Raw genomic sequence first — 25585 nt, forward strand, 5'->3', positions numbered from 1 at the left:
TTCTTACCAGAAACCATGAAGGCCAGAAAGCATCCATTCAAAGTGATAAAAGAAAAAAAGATTGGCAACCAAGAATTCTATATCCAAGAAAGATGCCCTTAGGAAAGAAGTGAAGGAGAAATTAGGACATTCCAAGAGAAACAAAAGGAATTCATCTCTAGCAAACTTGCTCTATGAAAAATATTAAAGGAAGTCTTTCAAGCTGAGATGAAAGAACATTATACAGTAACTCAAATAGGCATGAATAAGAAGCCCCATAAGGGTAACTACATAGGTAAAAAAGGGTATAAATGTATTTTTTATTTGTAATTCCTTTTTTCTCTGATCTGATTTAAAAGATAAGTACATAAAGCAATTATTATAAATCTCTGTTGACTGGCATACAATGTATAAAGATATAATTTATTTGACAACAACAGCACAAAGAGAGGAGACAACACAGCTACACATGAGCAAATCTTGTGTTTACTACTGTCATTAAGTTGGTATTAATCGGAACTAAATTATCAGGTAAGATGTTCATCCCCAAGGCAACTACTAAAAAATACAGTAAAAGAAATGACAAGGGAATTACAATGGTACACTAGGTAATAAAAAAGGTAGTACTGGAGTAACAGAAAAACAAAGATATGACATACAGAAAACAGCAAAATGGCAGACATAAGTCCTCCTCTATCAGTAATTATATTAAATGCAAATTAATTAAATACTCCAATTATGAGGCAATATTGGCAGAATGCATTTTTTAAATGATCCAACTATATGCTATCTTCATGAGAGACACACTTTACATTCAAAGACACAAACAAGTTGAATGTAAAAGGATGAAAAAAGATATACCACGCAAATGGTAACCAAGAGAGCTGGAGTCATTATACTAATATCAGCCAAAATAGACTTCAGACAAAAATTGTTACTAGAGACAAAGAAGGAATTTTATAATGATAAAAGTGTCTATCCATCAAACAGGTATAACAAATATAAACATATATACATCCCAAAACACAGCCCTGAAATAAAAGGAGAAAAACCTGACAGAACTGAAGGAAGAAATAGAGAATTCAACAATAACATTAGAGACTTCTGACTAGGTACAGTGGCTCGCACTTGTGATCCCAGCATTTTGGGAGGCTGAAGCAGGCAGACCACTTGAGGCCAGGAGTTCAAGACCAGCCTGGTCAACATGGTGAAACCCCATCCCTAATAAAAATACAAAATTTAGCTGGGCATGGTGGCATACTCCTGTAATCCCAGGTACTCAGGAGACTGAGGCCAGAGAATCGCTTGAACCGAGGAGGCAGAGGTTGCAGTGAGCTGAGGTCATGCCACTGCACTCCAGCCTGGGTGACAGAGCGAGACTCTGCCTCAAAAATAATAATGATGATATTAGAGACTTCAATATCCCACTTTTTTTTTTTTTTTTGAGATGGAGTTTTGCTCTTTGCCCAGCCTGGAGTGAAGTGGCGTGATCTCGGCTCACTTCAACCTCTGCTCCCCAGGTTCAAGTGATTCTCCTGCCTCAGCCTCCAGAGTAACTAGGACCACAGGCGCCCGCCAACAGGCCCGGCTAATTTTTGTATTTTTAGTAGAGATGAGGTTTCACCATGTTGGCCAGGCTGGTCTTGAACTCCTGACCTCAGGTGATCCACCCACCCTGGCCTCCCAAAGTGCTGAGCCACCACGCCCGGCCCTAATACCCTACTTTTGATAATGGATAGAACATGCAGCATTAGTGCTCACTCTCTGGGACATCTAGCCACTGCGGGTCTGCCTGGTTCTCAGGCCTGCGAGTTTAATGGGCAGCCTAAATGAGTGAGGAAGGGACTACTGGAACACAAATCATCTCCGTGACAACCCAAAGTCAAGAAAAATTATTTCTTTGTGGAGAGAACATTCAAAAACCTCTCATGAGGTGATGGACATGTCAACCTTCCTGATTTGATCCTTATACAACATATACATGAATACATTAAACCATACTCCATAAATATGTACAATTATAATGTGTGAATTTTTTTTAAAAAAGAAACATTATTTCTTCTATTATTAAAGGGAAAAATATCCCAGGCTTCTGGTATATGGATGTTCAACATTCCTTTATAAGACAGACTAACAAGGAAGATTTTATCTTTTTACACATTTTGTTGCAAACTCCAATTTCCCTTGATGATATATGCCTCCCCATAAAAAGAACATTATCCATTTCAGCCTTCCCTGTACTGTTTTATATTTAAAATCAGTATCACAGGTTTCATATTTTTAATTTCTTTTCAACTGGTTCATGAACATATGGTCTTTGTCTCCTCAACTACTCTAAAGTCCTTGAGGGAGAAAAAGGTGGCCATTCATGTTTCAATCTTTTGCAATTTCCCTACCAATTCAGAAGGCAGTTCTGGGCTCATTAATGAACCCTTAACAAGTACTTACTGGCTAACTCAGAGCTTCATAACTGGTATATTTTGGTGTGCGGGTGTAACATGAACAAGTTCCATGTGTGCCCAGATAACAATCCTTCCAGGCCTAGAGTGGTATGGGGCTGTAGGGGTGGTGGAGGGGACAGGAGCTAGGGATTGGGGTAACAGCAGCCCTTGGAGGCAGGCTCCTCAGCGTGAGTGAATTGAGTCAATGTCAAGATGTGAAAAAGATTGGGGAGCCTTGGGCTAAATGACCGCCTAGAAACACTGCTGAAAGAACTGGAAATAGCCCGAATGTCCATCAAAAAGACGAAGTTCTTTTATTTACCAAATGGGAAATCTTCCAAGACATAGATGGTAGGTATTACGCTACCATTCATGTAAACGGGGAGAGAAGTAGAAACTTCATTGTTTGCATATGATACCATACGCAGGAAACCTGAGGCACCATGATGGCTAATTCACAGCGGAAGCCCAGGGGCCGGAGGCAGAGGAAGGAAGACGTATTCCTATAAGCCCTTTGCACTTCTGAATTTTGAGCCACGCGACAGTATTGGCTATTAAAAACAATTAATATTTTAAAGCTGTCAAATACACCTTTGCCTATCTCCAAATTTCATTAATAATCATTACTGTCTACAGCTTCACCCCTAGTCAAATATGAGAAAATAATAAAAGAAAGATCTACTGGTTGCCCGCGTGCAGTCTGTGAAAATCCACTGGGCTCTGCACTTACGACCTATGCACTTTCCCACACGTACAGCACACGTCGAAGCAAAAGTCAAAGACAAAATGAATAGGTTACTTAAGTCAATTTTCTTTTTGTTCCCTCTTAAGAGTAGTATAGCTTTTCATGTATTTGCCTTGATAAAATGAATTCCTATTTCAAAATTTTCAATAATAATTCTCAAAAACACCTCACCTGAGTTGAGTCAGTATTGCTGACACCGTGTGCAAGGGGAACCAGGAGCTGAGCTCCTCCCAGCTCTTCCCCAGCCTCCAGGCCTACACTCTCACTATCCTGTGACTTCTCTGTGAGTCTAACATTATCTCCAAACAAAGTTCTCAAAGCCATTTATTAATAACCACCAATAATTATCAAAACAAGTTTAGAAATGAATCCAGACTTTGATTTTGACAGTTGTTCCTCACAAGTCATTTTAATTACCTAAGTGTTATCCCAAGGTATTATTTCTACTCGCCAAAAAAAAAACTATACCTTCTGGCTAGGCTTATAATAGGGCAAAATAAGTACCTTCCAAGTCCCAAAGCTTAACGTAATTGTCTTTAACATAAGACTCCACCTCAATAATTTCCCATAATGTGAACCTTAATGGGGAAACTAGATTTACAGGAAGTTTAATAAAAGTTCCTCATCCACACGAAGGATTAATCTTACCTGAGTGGTGAACACAATGATAAACCTAATAACAACTTAGGTTAGAAGCACTTAAAGCTTTATAAAAAGAAAAAGAAAAAAATAGAAATCAAAGGTCTAATAAGATGGCAAGTGTTCCAATAGATGAATTCTTAACATTATAATGAAGAACTACACGTGAAAGGGAACACTTCAAACATGTAAGAAAACATACAGGAGAAAAAATATTCGTGACCTAAGGAAGGGAAGAATTTCTTAAACACAAAAGCATAAACCGTAATGGAAAAGAATGATGCATTAGATTGCACTTAGATTCACAATTTGTGTACAATAAAAATCCCACAATTAAGGTGAAAAGTTAAGTCACAGTCTGAGAAAAGATACTCTATCCAGAATAAAGCACTTCAACAAAACCGTAAGACAACATTTCAGCAGAAATATGGGCCAAGACTATGAACAGGCAAGGCAGCTCACAGAAGAGAAAAAGAGAGCTCTGGGCACTGCAGGTGGGAGTGCCCTGTGGCACAGGCCCAGGAGAAGCCTGCAGCAGTCAGTCAAAGCTCTGACACCACAGGGCATTTAAAGAAACGCAGAGCGGCAGCAGGCCCAATAACCACACTCCCAAGGAGAGCCTTGCTGCTGCTGTCCCTGACCCACCTCCCAAGGCAGGGAGACAGGGAACCACACGTGGAGGAGGCCTCCTCACCAACCAGGTCCCTTCAGCTGATGAGGCCACTGACAGGACGCACCAAGCCTAAGAGGGGGCTCCAGGTGTCCAGACAGGATCATTCCATGCACCCCATCGCAGGCCATCAGAAACCTTTTGTGATTACCTCACGTCAGAGGAAAATCATCTCCAAAATGGCCTCCCACCCTGCAGCCCCAGGATGACACTTTCTAACTACATCTTGGCACTAACGCTAAACCCAAGTTCTTGATCAAACTCAAGAGACTGGCTCTGTTGGTGTCCGTCCAGCAGTATATAACAGCACGACCTAACTAAGACATACTTTTAAAAATTCTCTCCCAAAAGAAGGTCTGTCTTCTATGATTCCAGCAAGAAGGTTGGCTTCTCGGAGATGATGGTCAGGGGAAAGTGTTCCAAAATATACAATGTGTTACATATTTCAACCATAATGAAATGTGTCAAGGTTATAACTACTTAATTAGGATGGGGAAAAATGCAGAAATATTGCCAGCTGTATTCTGCTTAAAACAGCGTGAAACCCCCAAACAGCTTTCCTCGCTGCAAAAATCCGTGACAACAGAGAGATCCCGTAGGCCCAGTGAGCTGTCCCCTATGTGCTGGGGTTGGGGGGATAGTGTAAGGCACACAGGGATTGAAGAGTTCACTCAAGATCACATTTAGGATTTAAAATGTATCTTTGTGACTTTGTAATTAAAAATTACATGACCACTCCCTGTATGCTTGAAAATGTCCACTTCCCTAAATTTCAAACAACAAAAAAAGTAAGAGTGATTAGCAGACATTTAAAAGCAAGTCTAGGGGTGGACAAGTACAGGCAAGAATACTGCTCTTTCACTCAAGTACGTGCTTTAGAACATTAGTTCAGAAAAAAGCTAACAGTTCATATTAGAAAGTGTATTCTTTTTCTTGGGCAAAAGATCTAGCAATTACCTCTGCTCCTCACAACTGCCAGGAGTTTATCAACCTAAAGACAATACAACCTAAATAATTTTTTTCACCATTAACTGGTATCAGATTGTGCAATCTGCAGGCAAAGGGTGCAGCAACAACAGAGGAAAGTCCAAAGCCAATCCATCTTCTCTAGAACTGCTACAGAGAAAACATCTACAAGCGGACTTCCTTTGGCAAATTTCATTTATGTGTCACGGTAACTCAGGAGTTGCATGACAACTATTCTGAAAGCAACAACTATATTATAAACTCACAGATTAAAGTAACTATCTGAACAGTCAAGGTACACAACAAATGCGAAGTCAAATGCTATTGGCTTTTTTACATCATGATTCCTTTTATAAATTCAAAACACGTTAAGTTTCTAATCTGTGTAGGTCATTATGACCAGAAGAGAAGAGCCAGGCCTTTGCGAAAACAAATAGGGAGATATCCTACATTCTTGCAATTACATCTGTGGAATCAGCAGAAGTCAGACAAGATGATTTTCTGGATAATCAAGAAAATATCACAGTGACCATCAGCAACCCATTATCTTTTCTTTAGGCCCCAAATGCCATTATTTATTAACTAAGTATTAGGACAAAAGTATGGAAGAGCTGGGCGCAGTGGCTCACGCCTGTAATCCCAGCACTTTGGGAGGCTGAGGCAGGCAGATCACAAGGTCAAGAGTTCGAGACCAGCCTGGCCAGCATGGTGAAACCTTGTCTCTACCAAGAATACAGAAATCAGCCTAGCGTGGTGGCGCCTGCCTGTAATCCTAGCTACTCGGGAGGCTGAGGCAGGAGAATTGCTTGAACCCAGGAGGCGGAGGTTAAAGTGAGCCGAGATCGCGCCACTGCACTCCAGCCTGGGAGACAGAGCAAGACTCTCTCTGGGGGGAGAAAAAGTACAGAAGACATGTGCTCAAAGCCAAGAAAAGGTAATAAAGGGGAACCGAATTTTTTTTTTAATCTAAGGCTAAAAATGTAGAATAATACCAACTTTAACCCTCAAAGAGGATATCATCTCTAGTTTCCTATGACACGCTCAGAACTAATGACAAAATTGACAAAATTAAGTTTTTCCCATGGTAAAGAATTCTGTTCTTACCTCGTAAGACCAGACACACTGCACCCCTGCAAACCTCCGGACACACCTTCCCACCTCCACGTCCTCATGGGTGGTGTACATCTCCCGGAGACACTTGCCAATGTGCGGCACCATCCTCCGAAGCACCTCCCGGCTCATGATCACGCCAGGCCCCCCCATGCAGAAGTTCTCACCAGGCTCGAGGGCCAGTTTTCCCATTTCTTCCGTGGTGCCCAGGCCTGTCTGCCCAAGAAAGAGGGGCTCACTGCTGTTCAAACTCCTCAGGAAGTTCTCCAGACGGTCTCCTTTGATGTACACGTCATCATCTGCTCTCATAAACCATTCATACTTGTCCAAGTAGTGGTCGTGCATGTACTTGAGCATCATGAAGGACTTCTTCTGGGGCGGGTAGGAGTCGTCCACACCCCGTAGCGGCACTACTGGAATTGGTACAGATGTGTCAGAACCCTCACTTGAGAAGAACTGAACTTTCCCAGGAATTGTCTTGGACCACGTTCTGGAATTAAAATAAATACCAGTTAGAGAACAGTTTATTCCAAGCTGATTTTCAGGAATTCACGTTATCTGCTCATCTTGTATCGCCGTGTTCAATGGAATGATAAAAAGCTACTTGGCCTGCTTGGTTCCTCTTAATGAAAGCCCAGGTTACCGCGTATTGCAAAGTCTAAATTAATTTTCAAAAGAACCCCAACAAAAAATGAAGAAGTGTTAAAACTGTTCTGGGATAACTAAGTTTTAGTTATGGCTGAAAACCAAACTGCCAGGGGACCAAGGTCTGGGTATACAGATTAATTTTGTGATACTATCAACTCCCTACCTAAAAACTTCTCAGCTCTATAAAACAAAAAACAAAATCAAATGGTTCACTCAAAAAATTTTCTTTGAACCAAGTGCCAGGTATGTGCTAAGCTAAAGGGATGCGGTGGTGAACAAAAACGTGATCCCCAACTCAGAGAGAGGACATCAGGAGAGACAGACACTTACCAGAATAATGAGACTAATGTATATATTATTATGAACTAAGAGAAGTACTCCCAAAGGGCAGAGCACAGGACATGAGCTGGACCAACAGAACAGGGAGCCTTCCCCTGAAATAGGGTAAACATCAAGGAATGCAGGGCACGAGAGCGCTGTCATGAGGCGAGGAAGAAGGCTGATACAGTTTGGCTGTGTCCCCACCCAAATCTCATCTTGAATGATAGCTCCCACAGTTCCCACATGTTGTGGGAGGGACCCAGGGGAAGGTAAGTGGATCATGGGGGCAGCTTCCCCCACACTGTTCTCATGGTCAGGAGTGAGTCTCATGAGATCTCATAATTTTACAAGGGGTTTCCCTTTTTGCTTGGCTCTCATTCTGTCTTGTCTGCCACCAAGTAAGATGTGCCTTTCACTTTCCGCCATGATTGTGAGGCCTCCCCAGCTATGTGGAACTGTGAGTCCATTAAACCTCTGTTTCTGGGCTGGGCATGGTGGCTCACGCCTGTAATCCCAGCACTTTGGGAGGCCAAGGCGGGTGGATCCTGAGGTCAGGAGATCGAGACCATCCTGTCTAACACGGTGAAACCCCGTCTCTACTAAAAATACAAAAAACAAAATTAGCCGGGCGTGCTGGCAGGCGCCTGTAGTCCCAGCTACTCGTGAGGCTAAGGCGGGAAAATAGCATGAACCCAGAAGGCGGAGCTTGCAGCGAGCCGAGATCCTGCCACTGCACTCCCGCCTGGGAGACAGAGCAAGACTCTGTCTCAAAATAAATAAATAAATAAAATAATTTAAAAAACCCCTCTGTTTCTTTATAAATTACTTATTTTGGTATGTCTTTATCAGCAGTGTGAGAACAGACTAATATAGAGGCAAATGTGGCCGGGCGCAGTGGCTTATGCCTGTAATCCCAGCACTTTAGGAGGCTGAGGCAGGCAGATCACAAGGTCAGGAGTTCAAGACCAGCCTGGCCAACATGGTGAAACCCCATCTCTACTAAAAAAAAAATACAAAATTTAGCCAGGCATGGTGGCGTGTGCCTGTAATCCCAGCTACTCAGGAGGCTGAGGCAGAAGAATTGCTTGAACCCGGGAGGCAGAGGTTGCAATGAGCCAAGATCGCACCACTGCACTCCAGCCTGGACAAAAGAGCAAGACTCCATCTCAAAAAAAAAAAAAAAAAAAAAAACAGAGGCAAATGTGCAAGGCCTGGCAGAGTACACTAGAGATGCAGGCCTCTATGTTGCAAGAGCCACAGGAAGCCTCTAGAGGGAATGCGGCAGAAGACAAGATTAAGGCCCACACATTTTGAACTCCCTAGGAATGGAGAAGAGGGCCGAAGGAAGCCAGAGAGGACACAGGAAGACCACCGAGTAAACTACTGCAGCAGCCCAGACCCGGGTTTAAGAGACAACGGTTGCCCATCAACAGAGGGAAGATGAGTGGTCAACTGCGAGGAAACCACGTAAAGGCTGCTTCTGCTGAGCAGCTAATTGAAGGCTATCATATCGCACTTTCCCTCCTACTTTCTTCACGTTCTGTATTCAGATCTAAAGTTGTTTGGCTATAATAATTCATTCATACAGACTACTTCCAAGAAAAATGTGTCGTGGAGAATACATAAAATAGTAAATTTAATCCTAAAATCAAAAAAGCAGTTATCAAATGATGTTCTTTCAAATATTTTTTATTTTACCTGTTACAAGTGTATTTATTATAGTGAAAAACTACTTGAAGGATCAATGAAACCCCCACACATCTTTAAGGGAAAGTCTTAGGAGAGAAATATCTGAAAAGATACACACCAAATCTCTGCGGAAGAGGTACACAAGGAGGAAAATTAGGAGCTGGAATGTGTGTGGACAAAGGTGACTTTCACTTTTTATTCTATGCATCTCTATATTGAAGGACAACTGCATAAGTATCATATTGTTTTTTTTTAAATTGTGATAAAATACACATAACATAAAACTTATCATCTTAACCATTTCTAAATGTAAAGTTCAGCAGCATTCAGTGTTGTGAAACCATCGGCACCATCCATTTCCAGAACTTTTTTCATCTTGCAAAACTGAGATTCTAAATATTTACTTTTGTAATTTTAAAAAGAACTTACAATGAAGCACTTGGAAAACAAATGACTGGCTTTTATTTCTCTTCCAAACCCAAATATGAGGAATACAAAACAACTTCGAATGTATCTCTTTCAAGTAGAGGCAAAATTCAATGGAATTCAACTTTCTGCCAACACGCCTCTCAAAAAGTGCAAGGATTAAATATATACATTTTTTCATCAAATTTAGGATGTTAACTGGAAGATGCACCATTGTTTTATCTATCAACAAACTTAAAAAATACTGCCAATCATAATCCCATGACGCCGGTAACTATAAAATGCATCCTAATTTCTGAGATGTCAAAATCACAGAATGGATATAAGATGGTGTTGTTAATGTTTTCCCTTAGTGCCTATGGATTTAAAATGGACCCGTATTCTTACGCCACTTAAATAACTCATTAACAAAGAACAACAATAACAACAAAAAACAAATTCAGCCCAGACATTCATTCCACGGTTATTAACAGATACTGTTCTAGGTACTGCACTTCATTTTCACAAAGGATATGCTCCTGAACAAAAAGGATGTAGAATAAACATAGAGATGTGGCAATTAATTTAAAGAAAAACCAATCCCATCTACAAAGGGACAAGTCCTTTTGCAAATGTGACAATGTGTGAATGTGTGACAAGCTATACACAGTCTTCTGATGCGGTGACACAGGGAGGGGAGATAACTTCTCAGAACTCCTCCAGCCTTGGGAAGTTCGTAAGGACAAAATTACAGTGCAATGACCCCCCCATTCAAGTCGAGGAGCCCCTGATAATGCTCTCTTTAGAGAGAAACGTTTTTCATTTGGCAGTCGCAACAATTCTTTGAAAATGTAAATAATTTCAGTGCTTGGCACATAATAGAGGTCAAAAATGTGTGGACTGAATACTGCCCACTCGTGTACAGTAAGTGACTTAATGGTGCCACATGTGTTTGCAAAAGGTCAGAAATCGTTTCTATCTTGTATCTTTGAGAAATTTTCAACCTAGGAAGCCATGAAAATACTAAAACACTATAATGTTATTTGGGAGATGGGGTGGGTGAGACAATTCCTGCCTTCAAAGAACAACCAACTAAGGAGGCCATCTACAGCATCACGGTCAAGAGCTGGCTCTGGAATCAGGCCATGGGGGCGAGAATCCCAGCTCCACTTTGGACAAGTTACTCTGTGCCTCAGTTTCCTTATCTGTAAACGGGGGTTGTTGTGAGGGTTAAATGAGTTCTCTGTAAACAGCTTAGAAGCCTGCCTGGCACTACGTAAGTATGACTTATTATTAAGGAAGACAAGAGTTTGCAAATCAAATAAGGTAGTGAAAGAAAAAGTAAGGAAGACAGGAAAGTGTGGGCTCCACATGGACTCGTCAGTCTCAGGAGCACACGGAGCAAAGGTAATGTGGAAAATGCTTCTTACATTTCCGGCTAAAAACCTGAGCCTCAAGCTATGTACTGAAATCCTCTTTTACTATCAACTTCAGACAATGTTACAGGAAAGAGGTCTAACTTTAAATTTCACAAGTATTTTTGCTGTAGAACACGAGAAACTTCCCTATTAGACTGAGGATGAAACTTCATTTTAGTTTGGCCCTGCTTCCCGTGTGCCCCACCAGGAAGAATACAGCGAAAGAGGCCCCAGCAGTACAACCAGCACATACGCAATTAATGCCTCAACTATGACTTGAAATGGTGTAATTTGCCCAAGAAGAGAAACCAATTAATTTTAAAAACAGTCTAACCTCAACCCTACAGTTTTATGGTAACTCCACCCAATTATTATCTGTTCCTTTTTAGGTAACTCAGGGAAAAACCTCATGTTGTCCTTTTCTGTTCTAAATGACTGGTGGTTGGTTTGAGGGAAATCTCTCAATGTCAAGTCTTGGTAAACCCTCCAATCTTAAGAAATTATAATCTTTTCAATTAGGGTCCTTTAACTTGAAGAGCTCCACAAAGTGAACGAGTTCTGGAACATAAATCGTGATTCACCACCATCCTGAGAAGGAGGAGGGGATGCATTAATAATTTCAAATAATTGAAGGGAATGCTCCCAAAGAAGCAAGCTGTCCCCTCTTCTGCAATATCAACAAGTCCAGTTCCTTCATTTTCATAAGCAAACGTCAGCTTTGCCATCAACACATTTGTTACCGGGAGCAAAGAACTCTCACTTAATTGAAACGACAAAACGTTTGCAGAGGCCTTGCCAGAAAAAGCTCATTTTCAATGAACTGATATTCAACTCTTGCTCAAGCCCAGATAAGACAGCTGAAACTTGAGAGTGCCAAGTGAATGCTCCATCACTCTAGGTTTCTAAACGCTATTCCTACACTGAGTTAAATCACAGTTAAGTAATTCAGCTGGACCAGTATTAGCTTAGCTAAGGAATGCCTTTGCTGGTTAGGACTTAACCCATTTATGTCAGAGGTTGCGATTTTTTTGTGTGGAAAAAAATCAGACCTTGGTGATGACCTTGAGCGGGATATAAATAACTCCCACAAGCTCAGCGTTCCAATAATGGAACTCTAGGCATAAATGGGTTAATATCATAGTCTCCATTTCCATTCAGTGTTGTTTTAAGAAAAACTACATAAAATACACTTCTGTACAAAACTGCATCTATAGCATGACTCTTGTCCTCGGTAAATATTCATAATATACGAGTAAGCTTAAAAAGCAGGCAACAGTATATACTTGTGATGTGGCTTACCAAGGGAACAAAAGTACATATACAAAAATAAAATAACGTACAACTCCACCCCCAAAGTATTCACCGTGGTTATTTTTGGATGGGAAAACCCGGAAGGATTTAATAGTCTTTTTTTTGTTTTCTGAGACGGAGTCTGGCCCTGTTGCCCAGGCTGGAGTGCAATGGCGTGATTTCACTGCAACCTCCGTCTTCCGGGTTCAAACGATTCCCCTGCCTCAGCCTCCCGAGTAGCTGGGATTACAGGCACCTGCCACCACGCCCAGCTAATTTTTGTACTTATAGTTGAGACAGGGTTTCACCATGTTGGTCAGGCTGGTCTCGAACTCCTGACCTTGTGATCCGCCCACTTGGGCCTTCCAAAGTGCTGGGATTACAAGCGGAAGCCATCGCTCCCGGCCAATAGTCTTCTTTGTGTTTTCTAAATTTTCTAAGTTTTCTGCAACAGGTATATTTAGAGCTAGAAAAAAAGTTTTAACTGGGCAAAAGCTTTGAGGCTAACAAGCAACCAAAGAAATCAAAACATGTAACAACAGAGAATTTTTACTTTTGTAATAAAATTTTTTTTTCCAACAAGAAAAACTGAAAGAAAAATGGAGTAAGATTGAGTCGTTTCGATTGTGATTTTTAAGCTTTAATAGTTATTCTACTATTTACCATTAAAAAGGTGGGGAGATTTTCTGTGAGTTCCCCAAAATCACTATTACATGTGCTGTCTGATGGCTACATGGCAGTAAGTTTGAAAGGACTCATGATAAAATCATCTTGGAAGTTAAAGAAGGGAGGATATGGGTTTTTCTCTCTGTAGAACTGATGGATAATAGGAATTAAGGGTATATACAGCTGTTCCTTATCATCCAAGAGGGAATGATCCCAGGACCCCAAAATCCACAGACGCTTTAGTCCCTGATATAAAATGGTGCAGTATTTGCTTAAACCTTCACATACCCTCCTGTATACTTTAAATCGTCTCTAGATTACTTATAATACCTAATACAATGTAAATGCTATGTAAATAGTCGTTATACTATATTGTATTTACTTGTATTGTTTTTATTATTGTTATTTTCTATTGTTTTTCCCCCCAAATATTTTCAATCCATGGATGGTGGAATCCACAGATGTAGCAGATAGCAGGGCCAGCTGTATTTACATTCTCCCCTGTTACAGAAGGGATTTAAGACAACTTAACCAAAATGCATACAGGATGAGAAAAATCAGCAAGAAAATGAGACCAAAGAAAAGTAAGAGTAGGAAACCCTTATGCAAGGAACGAAAGGCAAATCCTGGTGGGGGCTGCTCTGCCCAGGGCAAACCCTGACTCAGTGAGAGCACTCTCAGGAGCCACCACTTCAACTGCAAAGTGCTCTTGTGCTGAGACCTACCTGCCATCACGTGACCTACGGATTTGCTAGTGGTAGGCCCAAATTCAGCTACAAACTTTTCAGCAGGCAGCCACGAGAAGTCACGAGACTGTGTCCTACTGTTCAGGGTTAAGCGTAAAAACTCTTTCAGATACCAAGGCCTGAGGGAAGCTTCTCCCGAGGTCAATGATGGAGGTATCCTTACAGGAAGCACAGGGTGATGGAGCAGCAGTCCAAGTTCATCCTCCAAAAAAGTACACAGAGGGTACCACTCTATGCTGCCAGTCAGAGCCACAGCCTTCAGAAAAGGCAGGGGTCTTTCAAGGCCACCAAGTGATGCCACGGGCCTCTCCTCGGCCGGAAGGAATCCCCTTTGGCAGGATGTTGCAAACACTGTTCAATCCCTCATCTCCATCTTCTGCCTTGGTCCCAAAAGCTCTGCAGCAAATGCATTCAGCTGCAGTTTCCCACTTCTGTGCATGTGGTTTCCGGGTATGTGGTTTCCTCTTTCAAAACCTTTAACTGTCTCATCGTGCACGTCCTTATGACCTGTCCAATCTCAAACCCTTTTTGAAGGGAGGTGGGAAAATGTAAGAGGCTGTGAATGGTGGGAAAATTATTTTAAAAGAAAAACCAAATTATACTCCTTACTGTCCATCCTAAAAAATAGACTTGAGGGGAAAGCAAGCAGTAAAGAGCCCTTTTTTTCTTAATTAAGCTGTTGGCAGGGTGGATTACAGCTTCCCACTTCAACAATGGCCTGGGCACAAGCCCAGACGGCATTCCAAGGTATTAAGAGCTACGAGGAGCCTGCCCTTTGAGCCCAGGTTCATGGCAAACAATGGGAACAGAGACCACAAATAGGCCACTTTTGAAACATCAGAATTAAAATTTGGAGTGTAAATGACAGAAGACAAATTCTGATCTCATGAGACATTTCCAAAGCTTGAAAGTGTTGGAGAGCTCCTTTTATAATTTGCATATTGCTGCTGTATCCTTAAAAGTATAAATATGCAACTAATAATGATCCACATGAATCAAAAATCAGTATCGTTTAATGCAAACAATTAAACCACCCTGAACTTATTCTGGCCGACCACTTTGCAAATCACCGTCTTCCCGAACTGAGGCACTGTCCTGTATAAAGCCCACCTAAACACAGTCACCAGCCACCCTGGCCCTACAGCCTCCACACTGGCTTTCCATCCCACACACGCGCCTCCCAGGTGATCACCCACATCACTTTTCCAGTCTCACGGACACTGCTAAGGCTGGACAAACAGTCATCGTGGATAAGGAGACCAGCCTTACACACACTTCAACCACTTTCAGACCCACTCCCAGCGTGCATGGCTTGGCGACTTGAAAACCTGGACAAAACCTGCCAGTCAAGGACAACTTTGCAGTGCTTGGGCTGGATTTAACTGAAGGCCAGACAACTTGATTCCAGTGTTAGCTTCTGAGGCCACATTCTGTGTCTGGGTCCGTGTGCGCCTCTAAATTGTGCCCAATTACCTGCAGACACTACCATCAGAAACACGCCGAGCAAAGTGTAACAGCCTTTGCGCCTATGGTCCACCTAGAAAACCACAATTTCAATGGCCTCAACACCTACAGTCAATAATCCTCAGGCTTTCGGTTTACAGGCATCAACTTGACACCATATCAGAGCAGACTGTACCTTATGTGTAATCATCCAGAAAATGTATTTGTCTACAGAATAAATGCTGCAGCTATAAATGCTTCAGAGATGACACTGAATTCAGGTGAGAAGATGGACAGCTTTTATGCTTGTAAACTGTAGCTAGGTTTTCTTGTTCACCCAATGCCATCCGGAACCAGAAGCCAAAAAGGCCTCAACAACAGGTGGAAGCACTGAGTATTTACATTAAGATACAAAAGCTGAGGCCCCTGCACTGAAAATGCTGCCACCAGATCCTCCCCAGTGTCACCTGGAAGCGTGAAGTTACAGTAACTGAGGAAAACAGTCGTGACACTAACCAAGTAAATGTGTGCTAAGCTAATTCTGTCACTTCAGGACAGAATTAATGGTAACTGACTGAAACGAGAACGGGCTGCAGCTCTGTGCCTAGCAGACCTCCACGCCAGCAGCCTAACGTGCTCAAAATGGAATGCAGTTTCTCTTAGAGCTGACATCTTTTTGTGGTTTTACTGTAGCTTTATTACAAAATAACTGCTTACTGTAGAAAAACCAGAATATATAGAAAAGAGCTAAGAAGAATATAAAAGATCACTTGGCATCACAGTGAGTACATCCTTTGATGTTTCCTTTTTTATGCTACACAAACATACACTTTTGTTTTACTTTAAACACAGAGGACTTTGTACTGGCCATACTGTTTTACAGTTTACTTTCACTTAAATATATTCTGAACCTCTCTTCATGTCAATAAAAGTATTTCAGCCACACCATATTTACTTGTTAGAGATGCAGACCACAGTATGGATGAATCAGTTAAGTCAATTTTGGTCCTTATCTCCTAAAGCAGGACACCTAAAATACCTGAAATTTCCACTTCATATGTAGACATTTAAGCGCACCTTTAAAATTCCTTTGGAAAAAATTCTAGAGGAATTGCTAGACCTCAAGAGAGCTGCATTTTAGACTTCTTGATAAATGCTACCCAAGCGTCCCTCAACAGGTACCGGTCCTGTCCAACTCTAGCTAGGTACCGGTACTTGACCAACTCTAGCCACCCTCTGCAGCAGCAACACCGCTGGGCTGATCTTCCAAAACACACATCCCATCAGGCTACTGTCCTGCCGAAATGTCACCAATAGCTCTGGACAGCAACCACACAAAGCCTGGCACGCAGACCTTCCCTCCATGTCCCTGCCCACGACTCTACCACCCACAGCCTACACCTAGCCCCAAAGAGCTGATCTTTCCCATCACTCCTTCACTAACTGCTGCCATTTCATGTTGCAGGAAACCTGTAGTTGTCTCTGCCTCAAAAACACCTCTTCATCTTCCAAGACTCAGCTAGTGGGTAAAAAAAGGGTGGGAGTGTGGGTGAGACATTTCTTGATCCATCACCCACTGGGTGTAAGCCTCTTTCTTCTGTTCCCTCACAGTGATTAGTTCACGCACCCTGACAGCCCTCATCAACCAATACCATCGCTCGCTTCCTTCTGACACGATGAACTCTGCAGAGACTAGGGCCCTGTATTTGGAATCTACTGTTAATAAAGAGCAGCTTAGCTAACAGACAGGGGAACGTGAAGCTGCCGGTGCAATGGAAACAGTCATGCGCAATCCCCTATTGACAGCCACAGCTATCCCTGGAATATTGTTTGAGCGCATCAAGATCTTGAACCTGACATAAAAAGCTACACTCATTTTCAGAGCCACATGGTTCCCTAGTCTTCTACAGGAAATTCACAATCTGAAATGACTTGGTGCTCCAAAAGTTCACTTACAGGTTGATTATTTGGATTTTACACGGAAAAGCCTTCGGTATAAACGTTTGCCAAGTTGAATTCTATCTAAGAAAGTGAGGACTGCTCTGAACGGTTTCAAGATAAACATGGTTTACTTAGCTCAAGAAATAAGGAAATGAATTCAGATTTATAAGATAGGAGGATCTCATTAAGGTTGGTAGAGGAACAGTCCGTCTTCATTTAAAGCATTAGGAAGAGATCATTCACTGATAATAGTATCTTGAAATAAGATTCCTATATCTCAAGGTAATGCTTCTCAAACTTTCTTCCCACAGTCCCCTACAGACTGATGCTAATCTGTAATGGTGCCCTTGTTCAATCTTGGTGCAAAGAAGAGAAACCATCCACCTCTTTCTTCTGACAACATAAAAAAAGAACAAAACTATTCCCCATCTTCAGCCCAGAGAGGGTAAGAACCAAAACAAACAAAAGGTGTTGGATTAGCTCAAGGTTCTGGGCATTAAAATGGACGAATAAGCAAAATATGTGTGGCTTTTTTTTTTTTTATCAAAACGTTGATTAAAAAAATCTAAATAGCATAAAAACTCTCTCGGCAAGAAAAGGTTAAGTGTAGCCAAGAAATGTGTGAAGCAGATGAATAACAAAAGGGAACTTGTCCACCGGATATTAAAATATTATTCAACCTCCAATAATTTCAATGGGTGGTACTGGCACAAGAACAGACAGAAAGATCAACGGAACAAAACATGAAGTCCAGAAACATACCCAAGAATTCTGAGCATGACGAAGATGGCATTTCAAACTGGTAGGGAAATGAGAACTTAGTCAACGGTACGTGGTGCTGCGACCACATACCATTTGGGGAAAAAATAAAGTTGAGATGATTTCTACCCTTTCTAGAATTAGGAAGGAAACGTTACCTTTAAAAATCTCTCCAGGGCAGTAACTGTGAACCTGGGGTAGAGGAAACTAAAATCAGAAAGGGAAAGACATAGACTGAACTACATGAACATTTCCCTTTCATATATCACAGAACATAACTAAGAAGAAAATGTTTAAATATGGGAAAAATACGAATTGCAGCTAATAATGCAAGACACAAGAAACCCAGAGGTTCTGACAAGCTGTCCTTAATTTGCATAACAAATGACTTCAGAGGAATCACAGTACCATTTTAAAGCGAAATTACCTACAACACACACTTGCAGATGAGTCAAAATAAATTATTTTATGTGTTAATTTACAGAACCCCAGCTACCCACCTCCTTTTCCTGCATAAACCCTCCAGTGGCTTTCTAATTCACTCAGAATGAAACTTTACAAGACTGGACACTAGCGAGCCCGTTCTTGGGGCTCTTCTTTTACTGGCCTTCTTGGCTTTCTTTCTTTTACTGGCCTTCTTGGTGTTCCTTTCCAAGCTGGTCCCCGCCTTGGGATTTCCCAGTGCTTCCTTGGCCCTCATGCTCATCAATGATATTCACACAACTGGCTCTTCATGATCAAATCTCAGCCCAAATGGCACTCTCTCCAAACTCTTCCCTAATCACCTAACACAGAGAGGACACACTTGCCCTGCCCCAACCCTGTTCTATTTTCTCTACAGCATCCATCACTAGCAGAAACCCTCTTTTTAGTGTCGTCCCTCTGACTAAAGAACATGACAGCAAGCCGTGTATTGCAGTGTCCCCCAGGACTCAGGGTCGGGGGCCACGCATGCATGTGCTTTACAAAGAAATGGATCCTAAGTAATGAATCAGGATCACTCCTATTAACTCAACAGCCACTGTGTCACTCAGGGCCTCCAAAGCTCAGCCCTGGCTGGTCTCTCACCTGCTACATTTTGAGTTTTGTCTCGCCTGCTTTGAAAAATCTGTTTCTTGTCTGCTATCAGCTGTCACTGCCCTGCTGTATCTTGGTGGCCCCCATCCACCCCTCAAGCAGATGGCAGGTCTAGAAAGTAAAAATGTGTCATGATGGAGATGTTCTATCATCAAAGTGCTGTGCCTTTAGTGTGGACGGGCATATCTCCTTGGATTTTCAAAAGTTTTTTTAGCCCCTTTCTGGATCTCAGAGTTGTTGGAATGAAGAGGTTGCTAGCTACTAGTCCCTACACCTAAATTCTGACATTTTCAGTATTCTACACCAAAGTATCATCCTACTGAAAGTGCTGGCATCTCCTTCATCTATAAGCCAAACAACAGTTTTTTTTTGTTTTTTTTAAAAAACAAAACTACAGTTTTCGATAAGATAAAGAATGAATTTACCTTTCAGTAGAAATGTAAAGCTCAGCACATCGATTTCCAAACTAGAGTTCTACCTTGTGCTAGAAGAGTCAAGCTTACTTTTATACTGAACTGTGCATGGAATTTCCAATTTAAGAGCTCAGTGTGGACTTTTGGCCTGGGCTGCAAAGCACAGTAAAACTGTAATCATATGTTATACCCTATAACCTCCATCCCAATTGAGGCCCTCCCCAAAAGTTCCTTAACTTTTAGCCTTAAGGCTAAAATCGTCTTGTGCCAACTCCTGCAGTCAGTCTAAACACAAGGTTGGCAGGCAAGAGGCAAAGGACCCTAACTGGCAGGGCAGGTCCACCTCCAGGCTCCACGCACTCTGACTTCTTAAGCTCTGAGAGATAAAAGAAAACTTCTGTGAGAAAGCTGGAGTGACATTAGCTGGACACTATCTCCTGGTAGGCGTTTTCCTTTCTCAGAAAGGCAGAGGTGTCAAAAGAAAGGGAGAACCCGGCCTGGGGGCAAACTGTGTTTCTGCTTTCCCCTAACCACCTGAAAAAAAAATAATAAATAAACAATGAGATTAAATCTTACATCCAGAAAAAGATGAGGGAAGAGATGTGGAAAGGAGGCCAAAAGTAAGAGCGTTAAGCTCGAGTTTGGAAAACCATCTCCAAGTGTGAAACAGTAGTTCCAGTTTGCATTACATTTTCTTTTTCTTATTTTTTTTTTTTGAGACGGAGTCTTGCTCTGCCCCCCAGGATGGAGTGCAGTGGCGCAATCTCGGATCACAGCAACCTCTGCCTCCTGGGTTTACGCCATTCTCCTGCCTCAGCCTCCCGAGTAGCTGGGACTACAGGCGCCTGCCACCAAGCCCGGCTAATATATATATATATATTTTTTTTTGCATTTTCAGTACAGATGGGGTTTCACCGTGTTAACCAGGATGGTCTTGATCTCCTGACCTCAGGATCCGCCCGCCTCAGCCTCCCAAAGTGCTGGGATTACAGGCGTGAGCCACCGTGCCCGGCCTGCATTACATTTTCTGAGTATTGCTGGTGCATTAGGCCCCCCACTGATTTGAATATATTGATACCGTAACCATGAAAATGTATTTGGTTCAGGGGGCATGGGGGAGATAAGGGAGTTACCTAATTTACTGTTTGTACTAACTAGTTTGGTAACTGTCCCCAAAACTGTGATTTCACATGGTCTATCACCACACTAGAGTCATGAGGATTTACTTTCAAAACCATGCTGTAAATAATCTATATGGCTCATCCTCGATTTCTGATGCGGCTGTTTCTCTGGTCAAAAAATAAAATCCCATAAAACCTCAGGTAATGCAAGGTAGATCTGGGAGAGATCCTGATAGGCTGGTTCCCAAATCACTGCATTAGTCTATGTATCTCTATTGATCTATTGATCGATCGATCGATCGATAGAATTTTTTTTTTTTTTTTTTTTTTTTTGAGATGGAGTCTCACTCTGTAGCCCAGGCTGGAGTGCAGTGGCATGATCTTGGCTCACTGCAACCTCCGCCTCCTGGGTTCAAGCGATTCTCCTGCCTCAGCCTCCTGAGTGGCTGGGACTACAGGTGCACGCCACCACACCCGGCTAATTTTTGTACTCTTGAGTAGAGACGGGGTTTCACCATATTGGTAAGGCTGGTGTCGAACTCCTGACCTCAGGCGATCCGCCCGCCTCGGCCTCCCAAAGTGCTAGGATTACAGGCGTGAGCCACGGCGCCCGGCCTGCATTAGTCTGTATTTACAATACCTGCATTCTAAGCTTTTCAAGCCACTCAGGACCCTTCCTGGCGGAATGTGGGTTCTGGACTTAAGCAGGACCCTAATGGAAATGTGCAGGAATGGGGATCAAGCCATTCAAGGGGCAGTCACTGAAGACCACTTTCACCTTCTTTCTCAGTCCTTTACTTTCTCCCTTAAAGGCAAGGGAGACCATATATGCTTTTCCCCTCACAACATGTAGTGCCTGAAAAATCTGACCAAGACTGCATTTAAAAACTGAAGTGTAAAGGTATTGGTTATAAGAACAAACAGCGACCAGCTTAGCCTGGCTCAGCACTGGCTGCTCTGAAATTTCATTCCCAGATCACTGATGCTCTAAACCCATTCCCCACATTGGTTTGCTCTGTGGCTGGATAAGACCCAAACTTTATCCATACAGTAAGTGTCTCTATACTACACACATATAGGGTTTCCATCAAATCCCTTTATCGAGTCTACAACCCTCTCCAACTTCAAATTCACTCCAATACAAATCTGATTCTAGCCATGCCAGCCATTCCAAAATCATCTCCCTTCTAAAGACTACATTGGCTAATCCCTTTGTTAAACCTGAACACAATTCCAGCTGCTTTTATGACTCATTTGGCCAACTAGAGCCCAGTTACTGGATAACATGCATACACCACCAAGCTGAACTAATTAACACCAGAATGCAGTTTTCCACTGCATCTACCAAGGGCCAAGAACTGCTTTTCCCCAAGGTTCTCTCTCTCTTTACTCAACAGACTGGTGTGGTCCAATGTGCTGCGGGCATTCTCTTTCATTTATAGGAGTGCCGCCAACTGCGAAATGTGAGAGTATGATGTGGAAAGGTTCTAGAACTAGATTAATGTACACGGGCTCTAGCTTTGCAAGGACAAAGGTGCACATTTTAGGGAATCCAATATCAGCCCCAACTGCCTCCACTATCAGGTACTGTGCTATGAGTTTTCCAACATTATGAGGGAGACCCGATCTGTCGGGCCCTTTTAACGAGAAGCTTCGATTTGTAAAGGCTACAGTGCCTTAAGCAGGGTGAGAGGCACACCCAGCGAGGCCACACTAGTCCGTCTGACCCCAAAGGCCATGTTCTTGAGCGTTGCGCTCACCATCTCGCCTCTGGTCTTTTCTCCCTCGGCCCGGCATCTCCCGAGAGGCAACCCGATCCCACCGGAAGCCCAAGAAGGGCCTAGGAAGCGGGCGGAGGCGAGAGCCAGGAGAGCACCCGGGATGCCAGCCGCCGGGATGCCGGACGCCAGGAGGCGGTGCCCGGGGAGCAGGGGCTCACCTGTAGGCGGCCACGGCGCGGGTCTGCAGGTATTTCTGGGCGGTCATGACTCCCACGAAGAGAAAGTTCCTGTCGCGCGGGCCGCCATCTGGGTCCGAGCCGGGCGGCCAGAGCTGCGCCCCGCGCGCATCGCCGCGCGCCCCGCCGGCCTGGGAAGCCGCCGCCTGCCCGGACCGGCAGCCCTCGGGGCTGGCGCGGCGCCGTGGGCCCGCTCGCTTCAGCTCGGAAGCACGGGGCAGGACGAGCCGCGAGGCCAGCACGAAGCCCAGGACGAGCCCGAGCAGCACGCTGAGCCAGGCGCGCCGGCCGCGCGCGGCCATGCCCGCGCCGCTCAGCCCGCCGGGCCGCCGCCGCCGCCGCAGGCTCCGCGCGCCCTCAGCCCGCTGCCCCCGCCCGCGGAGGCCAGCCCGCCCTAGCGCCGCGAGGCCCGGCCCGGGCAGCGCCGCCGCCGCCGCGGGCCCGCCGCGCCCATCGCGGCCCCCGAGCCGCCCGCAGGCCCCGCGCCGGCGCTTTGTTCCGCACGCCCGCCCCCGCCGCCGCGGCCTGCGCCTTTAAGAGGGGACCATGCCCGGCGCGCGCTAGCGGCGGCTCGGGCGCGAGTTGGCGGCGGCTCCTCCCGCTCGCGCGCGGGGACGCGGGGCCGGCACGACGGCGACGGCAGCGGCGGACGAGTCCGGGCTCCCGTCCCGCCCTGCCCGCGTCCTCCGGCTGGCTGGGCTCGGTTCGCACGGCGCCTGTCCCCGTCCTCTTCGTAGCCGGCGCCGCCGCCGCAGCTGCACATCCTCCGGCTTAGCTCGCCATTGCAACAGGAGCCCCTCACGTCACGCACAGCGCGTTATGAAGTGGCCCCGCCGGCGGCGAGCCGTGGCCCCTCTCGGGATCCGTCGGCGCCGCGCGATTGGCGCAAAAGTGAATGAGGGGCGGTTCACGTGGCCAAAGTTTGACCAAAAAAAAAAAAAAAAAAAAAAGCCCTCTCGGGCGCCCCGCCCGCGCGGTCTGCGACTGGAGCTGGCGGGCGGAGGGGGCGTGGGCTCCTGCCCGGCGCCCGCGGGGCCGGAGCTGCCCGTTATCCGCACCTAGCACCCGGCGCAAGGGCGTCCCCGCGAGGGCGGCCGGTTCCTGCACCGCGGCGCCCGGGCGCGAACCTCAGGAGCCAGCCTTGCAGTGGGGGCTTCTCGGCCCCCAGACTCCACGCTGCGCACGTTCCTCCCGCACAGGCCGTCCTCGCTGCACCCCACGGCCACGCCCTTCCTGCCGCCGGGCCGGCCTCCCGCTCCCGGCCACCCGCTCCCGGCCCCGCGCTCCCGACCACACTGCAGCTTTGTCCGCAGTCCCGCGGCCGCACGCAGGGAACAGCCGTCCCGGAGCCCTGGGGACGTGCGCGCCTGCGAGTGGACCGTGAATTCAGTTACCTTGTTCCCTGTTGCTAGTTTCTACGCTAAATAAGAAGAAGAAGAAGAAAAAGCCATCTTTAATATTTCAGGTCCACGCTCCTCATACAGTACTAGCATTTAATGGATCTTGAAGACAAGGAAAATGATGTTAATGCCCTGGATGGTAAACCCTGCTTTCATTTACATACTGTGTGGGCAGATAGCCGGCTAGTACCCCCAGCCTGGGACTTTGTCCGTATTTTAATATAGTCCGTCTGTAAAAGTGCCGTGGATTTCTAAAGACGGATTTTGGGTCCCAGATCCTCCACTCGGGATTTTAAGTTTTATACATTTCCTCTACAGTACTTCAGCTAAGGCAGCAAAAGCGGAGGTCTCCATACGGCGAAAGTGTGTGTAGAGTTTCAGTCTTGTTACTTAGTCACCAGTATATTGGGGTTTTCTAATGAAACTTTTGAAGGGCAAAGTGTTTCCCTGGGCCTGAGAAGTTACCTGCATTGAATCAAATAAACACATGCCTGGGGCAATCCTTGGATCTTTCTTCATTGTTGACCAAATGGTTGAAATAACTATCACACAGTTTAAAATGCCTGTGGGAGCTTCAGATACCTTCTGGGCACCTGAATGGTGGTCACTTTTGTTTATTCTTTGGATATTACCACTTTCTTTGACACTTGTGATTTATATTAAAAATAGTTCATTACCTACCTTCCCACAGAGTCCCTCCCCAAGGGGTGATCCACATCTAAAAATAAAATACTCATTATACAGTGAATACAGGATTCCAGCAGTGGTCTTGGGAAAAATACAGAACATACGACCATGAATTACAGGCTCGAAAACCATCGAAAAAGGTTTCCAGTAAGACCATAAACCACAAATGCCGAGGAGTCACCAGATACCCCAAATTCAGCAGCCCCATCATTCACAGTGATTTACATGAAGCACGAATATGGCAAGATTCAGATGTTCAATTTTGTGGCATATTCAACAATTTCAATATTTTCTAACCTGCTTTAGACTTATCTAGTTTTCTTCGAAACTAGTGTCCAGTGAAAAGCTGGCCTGGGCGCGGTGGCGCACGCCTGTAAACCCAGCACTTTGGGAGGCCGAGGCGGCCGGATCACCTGAGGTCAGGAGTTCGAAACCAGCCTGACCAACATGGAGAAACCCCGACTCTACTAAAAATACAAAATTAGCCGGGGGTGGTGGTGCATGCCTGTAATCCCAGCTACTCGAGAGGCTGAGGCAGGAGAATCGCTTGAACCCGGGAGGCGGAGGTTGCTGTGAGCCGAGATCGTGCCATTGCACTGCAGCCTGGGCGACAACAGCGAAACTCCGTCTCAAGAAAAAAAAAAAAAGTATATAAATATGTGATGGGAATAATATTCTGAGGATGCCAAATATTTTGTCCTCCTCAATATCCTGGTTCCTAGTTGTCCCTCATTTCCTAGGTTAACAGTCTCACCTGTCTCACCTGCAGGCTTAATGGGGGCCTTTCGTAATGTGGAAAGGATACCCTTTTCTTTGTAAAGGCTGAGCCTGAAGGCTTACAATTCCCTGGAGAAGGAGAGTAAGACATACGGGAAGTCCCTCTGGGAGAAGAGGGATATGCCAGGCCAAGAGAGGGTTGGAAGGAGAAGAGAGAAACTGAGGTCCTATAGAAGTCTGCCAGGGGCAGGGACCAATTCCGGCATGCAGCCTAGGAGCAGGAGGGCAAGCTCTAGCACATCTGGAAGGAGCAGCTGGATTGTTGAGCTGGGGCAGT

At 44.6% G+C, this 25585-nt stretch overlaps 1 protein-coding gene across 1 annotated transcript in view; it reads right to left on the bottom strand.

Annotated features, from left to right (window-relative positions):
• The window catches only part of CHSY1 (chondroitin sulfate synthase 1), an 80309-nt gene extending 57492 nt beyond the window's left edge, over positions 1–22817 (bottom strand). The window contains exons 1-2 of the mRNA XM_004056837.4: positions 22427–22817; positions 6545–7040 (exon numbers count right to left, since the gene is read on the bottom strand). Of these exons, the coding sequence (XP_004056885.1) occupies positions 6545–7040; positions 22427–22746 (816 nt within the window). The 5' untranslated portion in view covers positions 22747–22817. The remainder of the gene's footprint in view (positions 1–6544; positions 7041–22426) is intronic.
• Between the last annotated feature and the right edge of the window lie 2768 nt (positions 22818–25585).

This window comes from Gorilla gorilla, chromosome 16, assembly GCF_029281585.2.
Source record: "Gorilla gorilla gorilla isolate KB3781 chromosome 16, NHGRI_mGorGor1-v2.1_pri, whole genome shotgun sequence".
Taxonomy (NCBI): Eukaryota; Metazoa; Chordata; class Mammalia; order Primates; family Hominidae; genus Gorilla; species Gorilla gorilla.